The sequence below is a fragment of the Schistocerca cancellata genome, chromosome 2 (genome assembly GCF_023864275.1).
Source record: "Schistocerca cancellata isolate TAMUIC-IGC-003103 chromosome 2, iqSchCanc2.1, whole genome shotgun sequence".
NCBI lineage: Eukaryota > Metazoa > Arthropoda > Insecta > Orthoptera > Acrididae > Schistocerca > Schistocerca cancellata.
Window position 1 is genome coordinate 543,983,757 of NC_064627.1, and position 14,498 is coordinate 543,998,254.

Here is a 14,498-nt window from a genome sequence, read left to right on the forward strand (position 1 = left end):
AAGTCTTGCAGACCAGTATTGGCACTTTCCGTGTGTATCATTTGATGCTAGTAACTACGTATTAACCCTGCATTTTTGTGTAGATTTGTTTATCTTTTAGCATTGTATCAATACAATGTATGATCACATGTTTATATAACAATAAATTGGGGATACACCCACACATGTTTTTTCCTTTAAATATAGGTACCTCCAGTGGATTGTTTGCTGCAACTGCTGACTTTAGTTCAATTTTCACTCTGTTTCTGTCTGACAGATTAATATTTATGATATCCTTTTTAAGGATGGCACTGTACGGATACATCAATTTACCAACAGAAATGGGATGCAAATATCCAATATTTTTGTCTACACTTTCCACAAACAATGAAAGGCCGTAGATCCATTATACTCTAACATTCACTGCTGGTCCCCTAACTGATTAGCGATGTCTTGCACCAATAGTACTACAAGGCTACATTCGACAGTATGTGTACCAATTCTCTCTGTCATGTCAACATCTAAATGAGGTAAGGCTTACAGTTATAACGTTTGAAATCACTGTTCTTCAGTTTACCTTTTTCTATCGAAGCATTTATAATGCAATTACTTACAAAAACAGCAGAAATAAAATAAATTACCTAATTACACTGTACAACTTACATATCATTTTCAAATTGTTTAAAGTACTAATCAGTACAAAGTCAGTCAACGTGTCAGTAAGTCACGTGAAACCTAAAGACAATATCTGAAAAAGATGGAGTATCAACTGTATGATTTTTTTTTTCTCCATCAGCATGCTAGAAGTCTCTTATGGACCTGGGGTCCCACATTTCGTGAAAATGTACTGAATGGATAGAAACACGGAGACCAATAACGTGCTAAAGCCGCTTCAATCTCTGACGGAATTACTGGTGTTATGCCATACTGAAACAAACAAAACATGAAAGGAAAAAAAATTAATTTTATCAACACCTGCAAGAAGTTCACAGGAATAAAGCTGCATACATACTCCTCAATATTGGAAAACTACTGCAGGACCGTAAAATTTGTGCAAATGCATGCATGCATGCACACACACACACACACACACACACACACACACACACACACACACACACACACACACATGAATAAAACATGACATGAGTATTCCCATATTAGTAACAATTCAGCAACAGTCCAGGTTATAGATTTTAGGAGCTATCATCATCATCTTTGATACTATGAAACAAATATTTCTTTGCTTTCCATATTCTGGGATGAGGTAGTATGGACTAAAACAAGAAAAAATTTTCCAGTAAACACTAGTTCTAAAATGTGTACCTTAAATCCTATGGGCACTTGTTCAATAGAAGAGATTTGCTTCACAGTATTGAGAATGAACAAGTGCTCACAACTCTTATGATGTACACTTAGAGCCTTTGTTTAATGGACTTTTTTGTTCTGGAAGATTAATCCTGTCATGTGAATATTGACAATTCTTCCTGGGAAACTGCATATAGAATGCACAACTTTCAATTCACAGTGTGCCGTGTATCCCATTAAGGGTCATACAAATATAATGTCCGAGACTAAATGAGCTAATGCTACAATTAATACGCATTTGGGAGAAGGAGTCACTGCCTGGCTACCCTAATTTAAGTTTTAACCTATATCCTTCAAGCATGACCACAACAGATTTATTTTATCATCCTACAAACTAAATCACTCATAACAACATTGCTGCTGGTTCTAATATCCTTGATGACTAGATACTAACTTGTCAGTTTTTCAATGAGTTCTAATGATTTATTTATACTGTATTTTATTTTATTTTATTTTTGTTTACTTGTTTAGTTACATAGGACCAAATTGAGGAGCAAATCTCCAATGTCGTGGAACACGTCAGTACATGAAATTACGACAAAAAGTAATAACAGATAAAGTAAAATGTTTATGAACCCAAAAAAGTCAAGCCATAAGTTTAAGTAAATGCAATCCAGAATATAATATAAGAATCAGTTTAATTTTTCAAGGAACTCCTCAACAAAATAGAAGGAGTGACCCACGAGAAAACTCTTCAGTTCTGATTTGAAAGTGCATGGATTACTGCCAAGATTTTTGAATTCTTGTGGTAGCTTATTGAAAATGGATGGAGCAATATACTGCACACCTTTCTGCACAGAAGTTAATGAAGCGCAATCCAAATTCAGATTGGATTTGTGTGTGGCCTCAGTTGCCTGAGACGGCAGTAATGTGTGTGCGAGTGGCGTTTGCGTGAGTGTTCTTGTGTGCGTTTGCCGTCTAATTCTGAAGGAGGCCTTACTGGCCGAAAGCTGTTATTTGTGACAGTCTTTTGTTGTACCTATCTGTGAATCAGCATCTCCACTATATGGTGAGTAGCAACTTTTCTTTTCACAAGATTGTTATTATGTGTGATCTTTAACTGTTTCATAACAGACCAGAGAAAAATCTTTGTGCATCAGTAATGAACAACATAGTATATTTTGTTTTTTTGTTTTTGAAAATTCTGATGAGCCAAAACATTATGACTGCCTGTGTATTAGCTGATGGTCCACCGCTGCAACATTATACAGAAGTGATTACAGACGGTATGAATTCCAAATGATGTGTCGACAGAGGGGCCGACACAGTGTTATTTTGAGGGGGCCGAATAGGCACGCTATAAGCTCACCCAGAATATCGTGTCTGAAACAGGACGCTCAATGAATGCTAATAAGAAAAGTACGTTGCTTTGGGAATACTTAACTTTAATCCATCCATTTTGGTATACATCGTTTTTGTTGAGACATGCTTTAGACGATAATTATCAATTGCTATGTAAGGCTAATGGCACCTTGCTAGGTCGTAGCCATGGACTTAGCTGAAGGCTATTCTAACTATCTGCTCGGCTAATGAGCGATGCTTCGTCAGTGTAGTCGCTAGCAAAGTCATCGTGCAACTGGGGCGAGTGCTAGTCCGTCTTTCTAGACCTGCCATGTGGTGGCGCTAGGTCTGCAAGTGCTGACAGTGGCGACACGCGGGTCCGACACGTACTAATGGACCGCGGCCGATTTTAAGCTACCACCTAGCAAGTGTGGTGTCTGGCGGTGACACCACACCAAAAGTCCTTGGTACGTTTCTGGAATCATGTTTCACTGGATACCTATGTACATGTCACACAATTTCCAAAAATTACAGGTTGCTCATTTGTGTCCACAGAGCTGGTGCCCGATAGCATCCCAGATACGTTCAGTAAGGTTCAGATCAAGCAAATCTGGTGGCCACAATATCTAGGCGAGTTCGCTAGCATGTTCCTCTAACTACTGTAGCATGATTTAGTCTTGCGACATGGACATTATACAGCTAGAGGATGCTATCACCAGTGGGGAAGACATCAAGTATGAAGGGATGCCGATGGTCCACAATAGTGTTCATGAAGTCTACCACCAATTGTTGACTACTAACACAGGTCCCATGGAAGACCAGCTGTACATCCTTCATAATATAATAATGCCCCTACTGACCTTTCTTCACAGCATGATCCATGTTTTGAGCAGTCTTTTGCCTGGACAATAGCCTATTCGGACACCATCATCAACCTTGAGTAACAAGAAATGAGTTTTATCTGCAAGGGTGGTCAAATTTCCATGATACTGTGGCCATGGATTATCTGCTGCACAGCCACATGTTCATCGCTGTGTGCTGAATCGTGTCCATCAAAACACTTGTGTGTGCCCCAGGAATGTACTATGTTGTCAATCTTCCACAGAGTGCCATCCATCTTCTTTTGCTTCTCTCATGTCATGGGATCTGCAACACCTTGTCGATTGTTCACTGTTTCGCTGCCCTTCAACCATTTTCAATAGACACTTAGGACAGTAGTATTAACCAGCTTCACTGATTTCTGAGAACTGTTCCCAGGTGCCAGACCATAAGAATGTGTCCTTTGAAGTCCATTAAAAGTCCGTGGATTTCTGCACCTGCAGCATGTATCATCACTAGAACAATTTTCCATTTGTATGTGCTCCACTTACATACTTTACTAACCATGTCATGTACCTGCAATGCCATCAGGCAACACACTGTTTCGTTGTGGGCACTCATTATCATGTTTTGGTTCTTAATGAAAACATTATTACTGTTTCATTATCAATTTAATTCGCTGACCTCCTTTATGTTTCTAACTTTTCCTGTAGCACATAACTGTATTGGTGAAAGAAAGAAATTCATGGCAATCAATGATATAATTCAAGAATTCACAACAAAATGGTATACAATAAGCTATACCAACGACTGAACAGGAGTATGACAGCTGCTATTGGCTTTAGTTATTGCTTTTTATTAAGTAACATTAAAAAGTTCACTAATTTATCCTGTAGTGTAATTTGTTGTTTATTTAATCACCCAGAAAAAAGTCTCAAGGTTTTGAACATGGCTGCAATTCAGCAATTGTCCACACAAGAGCTTTTCAGTACATTAGAAGTAACAGCCAACCAGCTGCATAATACGAGGTTATTAAACCTTCAACATTGTTTCAAAGGTTTTAAAACCGTCTTCTGAAGAAGACATATGACCTATTCTATGTTCAGTAAGAATAATTATCTTGTTATTTTTCAATGTACTTCGCCATCCACAGTTGATTGCTGTTCGACATTTTAGTAATGTACCATTTTTAGACCTACCCTAGTGCCTGAGCTTCTTTGTTAAATTGACCATCTCAACACACAGTCAGAATTGGGAATATTGAGGAATAATCTGTGGATCTTACTGGTCATGGGAGTAACTCAGTATCACACACACAGTTCGTAGACACATACGCCATATGAGGATGAGTATTGCCTCTCGTATAGAAGTACCACATGAGGAAGTAGGATGTCCATGACGTAACACTGTTCCGTCAGAGTTCCCTCAATTACTACCAGCTGCGACCTGATGTCACATGATACCAGAAGTAACACTCCTGTGATTCTCCAAAACATGGTTTCCATGATACTCGCTGGCAACGGTAATCCAGGGTAGTGCAGCACTGCAGTTCATAACACAATGTGACACCATTGAACAGCAGCCCATGCTTCCCGGTCATAGCACCACACCATGCACAGCCATTTGTATTATGGTGTTAACAGTAGCCTAAATATGGGATGATAATTCCTTAATCCTGGTACTGCTAGTCCCTAAACAATAGTGACAATACACACAATGTTGCATGGAGTCCAATACTTGTTCCAAGGTAGCAGATGCAGGTACGAAGGGATTATGACGTACTTTGTGTACGAGACATCCCTTGCTGTGGTCAGATATGGTTGACTGGAACTTTGATGATGATTATGCCTACCCTTATGTTCCCAAGTGCTCCTACATTAGGCTACTGTCACCTCCAAATGTCCTAAAATTTCAGATACTGCACGACTTGGCCAGCCAGCTGATGAGGCCCCTTTCGAAGTCTGTCAAGTGTTGATAATGCATCTCATCAAGATAACACAACAATAACCTCCACAGCGATCACTCAACTTTTGACACTGTTTATACATTTTACATACACCAACAGGTCTGGTGACAACACTAAACATGAACTGTATTAACACACACTGGTGGTTGACCTAACTGCGACAAAGAATTACATCTCTAATCAGTTACATTAGCCACTGTGTGTGTGTGTGTGTGTGTGTGTGTGTGTGTGTGTGTGTGTTACACTGATACGTAACTGGGTCTTCTGGCTGCTTAATATTTTTTTTGTTGTCTGGCACTGTATATGTGTATCTCTACTTCACAGTTGTTTTTAAAATAGACATGTGCAGACAATAGTAGTTCACAACAGGGCAAATTATATATGCAAAAAGTACTTAATATTAATTAGAAAGCCACACAATTAGAGAAATATTTTATGTTGAGTGTGTAATCTCTCTCTATATTCTACTAATTCTCCCTGCACAATTCTATGAGTGAATTAAGTTTCCTACGGGACCATCTATATACTCTCAGAATCAATGCGAAAAGTAGTACAGTACTATTACTATTCCATGAGCGCATAATTACTCTTTGTAATATTCTCTCTGGTATGTGTTGAGAGGACTTCTAGGATCTTCTCCGTGCCGAATAGCCGCATTGAATAATTGTAATTTTGCTATTGAGATTACTGGAAGAAAGAGATCAAAAATATATTGTATGCTACTCAAGAAAATATATATTGAGCATTTACATCAAAGGTGTGTATTATATATGTATTCTCTAATTGGAAATTTGCGCGGAGGTGTCGTTTCGTTGGTAATCAGAAGGGAACTTCCGATGAATTGGAAACGAACCTGCGATTATTAGATCCAAGAGCTCCATTAAACTCTGTCAAAGCAAAATTTCCGCTTGATCTGAGGTTTTCCGACTGAGTACGCAATGCAAGAAAACCGAGACATTTTATTTACACAGGATTGCAGATCGCTTCGAATCATCGAGACTGCAGACAAGGAGAGTCATCGTCCGATTCTGATTAAACAAGTAAAGCTTAATTATAACTTTCTTGAGTGACTGTGATATGGCTGCTTATGAATGAGATCATTAATAAAATACTAATAACTAAATTTCCTCCTCAACAGCAACCAGTATAAAGACCAATATTAATTACAACTATAAATGTTGAGAATCATGTGTCTTCCTTGGAGATGTTGCCAGCACAAGTGATTACAAGAAGAAACTATTTCTCCAACACAAACTATGTCTCCAGTATCTTTTACTAGTACTTTCTGTCCTTTCCTCTACAGCCTACTCCCTTCTCATTTCTAGTTATTTCTCCCTGATTCCCCAATTTCTTTTACCATCACTTTGCTCTTTTGCCGCCCTTTCCACGTTTTCTGTTACCTATTCCAAGGCTGCATGTTTTCCAGTGTTTCCTCATTTCCTTTTGCAAGTTTTTTAAATTTTATTTTCCTTTTCCAGTTTTCATGTTTTTATGAGTCCCCTATGCCTTCAGTTGCATCAATTTATATCCACTGTCAGTACCACTGTCTTCAGCATCAGCTCTGAATAAACTGTTTCTAAGCATGCCCAAAAAACAAAACAGAAGACACATAGGTATTTGTTTCATTATTTAAAGCACGACTCCTATCATGTAATTTTATTTCAATTAGTTTTTCTCACTGGTCTTTATTTTTTAATAGTCCCTCTCTCGCTCACTTCTATCAGAAGTATAGTTTGTTTACAACATTCTACATGAATTCTCAGGGGAGTGCAAGGAGTGGAGGAAGCAAGCTCCCCCCGACTCCCAGCCCAGTACGTGGGCAGCCAAGAGGAGAGATCGTGGGTGGGGAGAGGCAGCAGGTGAGGACAATCCAAGCTTTTGTCATCCAGTGCACATGTGCTTACTGGTTGACTTGACATGGCAGTCACTTCGTAACAACTGTGGTACATTCATGTTGTGTATTGTTATAGCCTGGCAATATTGTCAGCTGGCAGACACAAAACATCAGCAGGGCAAAGTCCAATGACTTCTAATGATCCAGAACTAGGGAGCTTGGTTGAGGACACTGAACAAAACAACATCCACCTCTAGGTATTATCTCCCTCTTCCTCTCCTCATAGTTCTCACCTATGACCTGTTGACTGTCTGCATTTCATTGTTACTGTTCAAACTGGAATCATGGCTGTTTCAGTCCTTTGCCATCTTTGTGTGCCTTACGTGTCTCTTCTCACATGCAGATTTGATTTACTTAATATTCACTCCACTATATGTCTTACTAAACTCATACTAACGATTCCCCTGTTACTGTGTTGCTTTTTTTGGCTGAACAAGGAACACCAGTCATCTGTAACTGCTCTGTACTTTTCAATAGATTCAGTGTACCAGTTCCTGTTGATATTAAAATTAATACTGGTGCAAAAATGTAATAACATTGTGATGGATGCCATCCATCTGAGAAATTCAGGATTAAAAACAATAAGAGTAAAGCCATTAATGCTGTTCCATGCAGGCATGTTCAAGAAAAAAATCATGTAACTAAGTGTTTCAACTTGGAATTTAGAAACCAGTAGAGAGAGAAAGGATGCTATTTTGTCATAATATTGTAAAGTCATTGTTACTATGCCTTACATAAAAAAGAACTGAACAGCCATTTGCAGGGCTGATGAGATGAGATACAGAGAAACTGTGACATCAGTACTATTTTTTTTTACAGGAAATGTTGAATTATGTTTACACTCTCCATGGCTGTACACAGTATTGTACTTTCAACAGAATACTGGAATAAGATGGGGAGGGGGAGTGTAGACTTTATATTTGCTGAAAGAGTAGTATTTTATTTTATTTATTGAAAGTTATTTGTATCAGAGTGTATTTAGTATTTACAAATTTCAAATACTGTTTACATTACATAATGTTATGACATTTTTGCAACAGTAGTAACATTAACAGCCACAGCAACTGGTATAGTGAATATATTGAAAATGATTCAGAGACACAAAAACAAATTTTTGATGTACCTCTCAGGGATAGACACTCCCAAGTGAACAGCAGTCTAAGAAATCAATTTATGCATCAACTGGGAGCAAAGGCAACTGCTAACCACGTGTAAATAGCAATTTTTTTTGCTTGTTTCGTGTGTGGCTCAGTGGTAAAATGCCTCATTACAAATCAGGAGATCTCTGGTTCAATCCCTGATCTAGCATAGGATTTTTATCTGTCACGTATCACTTCTTTCACCTCCACGAATATTTGTTGATATGAAAAATGCCAAGCTGCACTGGAATCCACATTAAACTGTAGGTTCTCCTATAACTGGCAGGAAAAGTCAGAGGAAGGCAATGACATACTGCCTCCAACAGGACCATGCCTAGTAAAGCACTGTGACATTTAAAACAGTCTTTGAACTGAAGACCGTTTCAATTTAAAACCGAGCAACATTTCATACAATAATGCTCAGGATGGTATTACTGTGGATTTTTTGATGCAACAACACTGAAAATTATACCAGATGTAGTAGGGAGCTTGAGGAAGAAGCATGTGTTTTTGTTTTTTCATGGTGTACTCTAACACAGAATTGGCAAAAGGTAGAAATGGACCGTGCAGGAGCTTTGGGTACTGTGACTGTTCAAGAGCAGAGGTTGTACATCAATATGTAACCTTTACATGGTAAAAACCTGACAGAAATCCACAGTCCATCAAGTGAAGTTTGTGATGAGTTTACAGTGGACCATAGTACAGTTTCACATTGGGTTAATCATTTTTGCAGTGGTCGTATGAACATACGAGTAGATAATAAGACCCAGAAGGCCAAAAATGTCAACAGATGAGAGAAGTGTGAAACTTGTGGCAGATGCTCTTGAAGAATATCACAGTGTGACTAGTGAGAAACACTCTGATGCCACAGGAATTCCTCCATCAGGCTTCTGTACTTTGACAAATGTTTTGAAGATGATAAACAATTCTGCGAGATGGGTCCCACACTGTTTTACTGCTGGAGAGAAGCAGTAATGCCTTGACATTGTAACCTTGCTCAGACAATGCTTCAACTGTGAAGGTCAAGGATTCGTGTGTTGGAATGTCACTACTGATGAAACATGGACTAGAGACTTTGAAACAGATTTGTAATCACAGTCCAGTGAGTGGAGAGCTTCAGATTCTCCAGATAAAAAAAAAAAAAATTCCATGTGCTCAAAAGCTCAACTAAATGGTCATTTTTGCTTATGATCACCAAGGAATCTCCATGACAGAGTCCCATGTGGATCAAGTCTCACAGCAATGCATTATTTTAACTTCATGCAAAACCTGTTCAAAAAAATGCACAACGAAACCTGTCCTCAGTTGCTTAAAGCTGAGCCACTCATTCCCAATGACAGTGCTCATCCACATATCGGCAATGTTGTAGCCCAAAAGACTGCACGAATACAGATGAGAAGTTTTGCCACATCCTCCCTACAGCCCAGACACGAGTCCACAAGACTTCAACTTGTCCATGAAGTTGAAGAAAACCTTGGCATGGATGTCGTCATATTTCTCTGGAAGAGCTCTCTACCACTGTTATCCAAGTCATTCGACAGCTGGACAGTAGTAGTGTCTTGGATGGAATAACGGATCTTCTAAGACATTGGGATTCAGTTAGAGAGAAGCAGGTAGGCTATATTGGCAGACTGTACAGAGAGACTGAAATATACAAACAAACAAATGTATAAGCAAAAAAAAATTAGGGTGCATTATTTATGAAACGTCCCTCGTATATCTGTACAAAAGGAATGTTTCCTTCTCCTTTTTCATTTTTTCTCATAGATACGGTCTTGTGATCACGTCATTCACTTGAGTCTGTGATTATATGTTTTAGATTTGTGGTCAAATACCCTTTCTGTTCCCACAGTCTTCAGTTACCATAAGGGAGATAAACCTTGTATCCCAATTGTCTTTGAACTGTGTAAGCTTTGATCTGTCATATTTTAAGGACATAATGTTTGTTGAGGCAGTGGTTAGGAAAAGCACCAAGAAGTAGAATTTACACTTAAGGTGAAACACTTACAATCTTCTCTACTCCTTCCATAGGAAATTGAGGCAGATTTGGTCCAAACAGTGCTGGATAATTTTTGTTAACTGGATCACGTGTAATTGTCATATCTTCTCTGGCTAGAAAGGTAAGGTCCATTATTTGTGACACAGTTTCTCGAGCCAAATAACCTGTAAATCAAAAGTCATGTGTTAGAATTAACCAGAGAAAATTTTTTGAGACATATCTATGTGGAGAGGGAAGGGGAGGCTAGTCTGCTGCTGAGTACCTACTCTATTTGCATGGATGATTCATTCTCAGATTCACTTTATACAACATGAGGGAGAAATTTTTTTAGGTACAAATCCTTTATTGTATCTCAAAATATCCACTTTCAAAATTTACACATTTTTACACATGTGTGAATTCTTGAAACTATTTTTTTAAATTCTGATGTTTGTGGCTCAAAAACATGGTTTGGGAGAATTCAACAGCTTCTGGAAGTGATGATAATCGATGTTAATGTATTTTTTATTTGACATATGGGGGGGGGGGGGGGGGGGGGGGAAACACACCATCAGGTAATAAACAACAAGAATGAAACAAATTCAAATACACTCCTGGAAATGGAAAAAAGAACACATTGACACTGGTGTGTCAGACCCACCATACTTGCTCCGGACACTGCGAGAGGGCTGTACAGCCAGTTTGCCGTGGCATACGGAGCTCCATCGCAGTCTTTAACACTGGTAGCATGCCACGACAGCGTGGACGTGAACCGTATGTGCAGTTGACGGACTTTGAGCAAGGGCGTATAGTGGGCATGCGGGAGGCCGGGTGGACGTACCGCCAAATTGCTCAACACGTGGGGCGTGAGGTCTCCACAGTACATCGATGTTGTTGCCGGTGGTCGGCGGAAGGTGCACGTGCCCGTCGACCTGGGACCGGACCGCAGCGACGCACGGATGCACGCCAAGACCGTAGGATCCTACACAGTGCCGTAGGGGACCGCACCGCCACTTCCCAGCAAATTAGGGACACTGTTTCTCCTGGGGTATCGGCGAGGACCATTCGCAACCGTCTCCATGAAGCTGGGCTACGGTCCCGCACACCGTTAGGCCGTCTTCCGCTCACGCCCCAACATCGTGCAGCCCGCCTCCAGTGGTGTCGCGACAGGCGTGAATGGAGGGACGAATGGAGACGTGTCGTCTTCAGCGATGAGAGTCGCTTCTGCCTTGGTGCCAATGATGGTCGTATGCGTGTTTGGCGCCGTGCAGGTGAGCGCCACAATCAGGGCTGCATACGACCGAGGCACACAGGGCCAACACCCGGCATCATGGTGTGGGAGCGATCTCCTACACTGGCTGTACACCACTGGTGATCGTCGAGGGGACATTGAATAGTGCACGGTACATCCAAACCGTCATCGAACCCATCGTTCTACCATTCCTAGACCGGCAAGGGAACTTGCTGTTCCAACATGACAATGCACGTCCGCATGTATCCCGTGCCACCCAACGTGCTCTAGAAGGTGTAAGTCAATTGAGCATGTTTGGGACTGGATGAAGCGTCATCTCACGCGGTCTGCACGTCCAGCACGAACGCTGGTCCAAGTGAGGCGCCAGGTGGAAATGGCATGGCAAGCCGTTCCACAAGACTACATCCAGCATCTCTACGATCGTCTCCATGGGAGAATAGCAGCCTGCATTGCTGCGAAAGGTGGATATACACTGTACTAGTGCCAACATTGTGCATGCTCTGTTGCCTGTGTCTATGTGCCTGTGGTTCTGTCAGTGTGATCATGTGATGTATCTGACCCCAGGAATGTGTCAATAAAGTTTCCCCTTCCTGGGACAATGAATTCACGGTGTTCTTATTTCAATTTCCAGGAGTGTATTTTCTCAATCAAATAATCAATTGCGTGGTGTGCCATTTGACAGTTAGCGTCATGATGATGAAGAATGATGCAATGTTTTCGGCTGTTATACCTTATTTATCGATGGCTGGTAGCAAACGAATTATTGCATATCATTCTGTATTAACTTTTTTCAGTTCTCTAAGCAATGATTGCAATTCATCAACTGTAACCAAAGAAACAAGAAACCATTTTCTTGGAAGTGGTTCATGAACAAGCCATTTTGTTGATTTCGGTTCATACTGTAAACTGTAAACAGCAAACAGCTGCTTAGTTTATGGATTGTATGAATATAATCATGTTTAATCTCCTGTTACAATGTTGTACAAGGATTTTACATTTCCTCTCTCACATTTTTTTGGGTAATTCGTTGCGCCTACATTTGAGCTCTGGTCAAACCTATAATAAACAAAATTCTCTGTAGGTTCTATTTATTACCGAAGTTGAACACAGTTGTTTGAGACACTTTGTTATTGAGTTCGACCTTTAAGTAATTTTAAACAATCGTCCAACAAAAAGCTTTATATGAAATTACAGTTTTTTCATTTTCTTTTTTTCTTTAAAGGCTGATTGCGCAAAATATTCACAAAGTCGATGCTTCAACTGTACCAGTTGTGTTCAGGTGAAACTCATATACCAGGCTCATTTAGAGTCTGTAAATGAAGTGGTGAACAGTTGCTGTTAAGGAAATGCCTCATTTTCGGGCAATAAGATCATTCATTCATGAGCCATATGTCTGTTTTGCATGCAAATGGCTGTGTTATTCCCTAACAAAAATAAACTCCACAATATACTTTCAGTATGTAATGTGAAAGCCTGTTTAAACACTAATGAACACATTTATTTTCATCCTTTAACGTATGTACTTACATAGATACATGCATAATTATACGGACAAAGGTTATGTTCATTCACAATCAGTATAAGATACAATTTTTCGACAAATACGGACTACTGTAAAATGGCATTTCTTTGCTGCATCATATCACAGTGCTCATGTGTCTTATTACAAAGTGTTCTTATTACAAAATGTTTTGGGCATAACTTTTGAGAACACTGCAAACAATTAATAACAGCATTGACTTCACAATGTTTTATACCAAAATCAATATTTCCTATTCGTAACACTGATTCTAGTATGACATTAAAATTCATTATGGTTTCCTCTGTCCAATATCCACACATCTGTCAGGCATAAATGATCACGTCCAAGACAACTGGAGAAGACATCTTGTGATAAACAACTAAATGTAGTTTCAATGTAATGCATCTTACAATGTCTCCAGAACAAACTTATTTCTAATGCAATCTTCCATCCTGTGAACAACAAGTTTATATTGTCTAAAAAAGTACACATATAACAGCTGGATGTATTTAGTGGTTCATGATCTCTGGTGAATATGTTTTCCATTTAAGGATTTCTGAATTTCACATTCTTTAAATGTAACTCCACTGATTTGCCCAGTCCAAGTGTCAAGCAACACTACGATGGTGTATTTTAAATCTGGAATGAAAACATTTTGACCAATGAATAATATGGTTCTTGGTAAGTTTGCCAGAGGTGCCAGTTCAACAACTACGTTAAAAGGAGTTTTCTGTGTTATTTGCTGCCTCGCCCTTGGTTCAATTTGTCCATTTTGTGATTGGGGGTGGAAAAAAGAAAAAAAAAAGTAGTACATCTTTGTATCAATAATGACATACGAAGTTGGGACAGTTTAAGAATGTGTTACAGATAAAATAGATTCTGCTACAGCATACATGTGCATTTCACCCATGTTTGATAAAATTCGACCATTTGCCAGTTCATACTCAAATTGTCATAGGTCTGCACCAAAAATACTGTTTCCACTATATCCTTCGTCTGCAGTTAAGGCACTGACCTAGTTTACAAATGCTGTGGCAGAATCCATTATATCTTTTATGTTTATTTCTTCCTTAGAAAGAAATATTGTTCATTTTCTCTTTTTGAAGCAAGGCATTTACAATCACGTTTTTTTTTTGGCAGAAAAAATAATCAAAGTTAGTAAATTGCAATCATGGCCAATCAGACCATGACCCTTATACTATCTAAATTTTTCAAATGTTTTCTATTTTGGATGGATTTTGCAAACTCTTACAACTTTATTAACTACATTTGTTGCAGAATTAAACTTCCTTGCAGTCAC

The 14,498-nt window shown here is 39.2% G+C and overlaps 1 protein-coding gene across 3 annotated transcripts in view; it reads right to left on the reverse strand.

The window, feature by feature from the left end:
- Positions 1–522: 522 nt before the first annotated feature.
- The window catches only part of LOC126162115 (transcription initiation protein SPT3 homolog), a 125,995-nt gene continuing 112,019 nt past the window's right edge, over positions 523–14,498 (reverse strand). For all 3 annotated transcript variants that reach the window (XM_049918399.1, XM_049918401.1, XM_049918400.1), the window contains exons 5-6: positions 10,455–10,609; positions 523–906 (exon numbers count right to left, since the gene is read on the reverse strand). In XM_049918399.1, the coding sequence (XP_049774356.1) occupies positions 772–906; positions 10,455–10,609 (290 nt within the window). In that variant the 3' untranslated portion in view covers positions 523–771. The remainder of the gene's footprint in view (positions 907–10,454; positions 10,610–14,498) is intronic.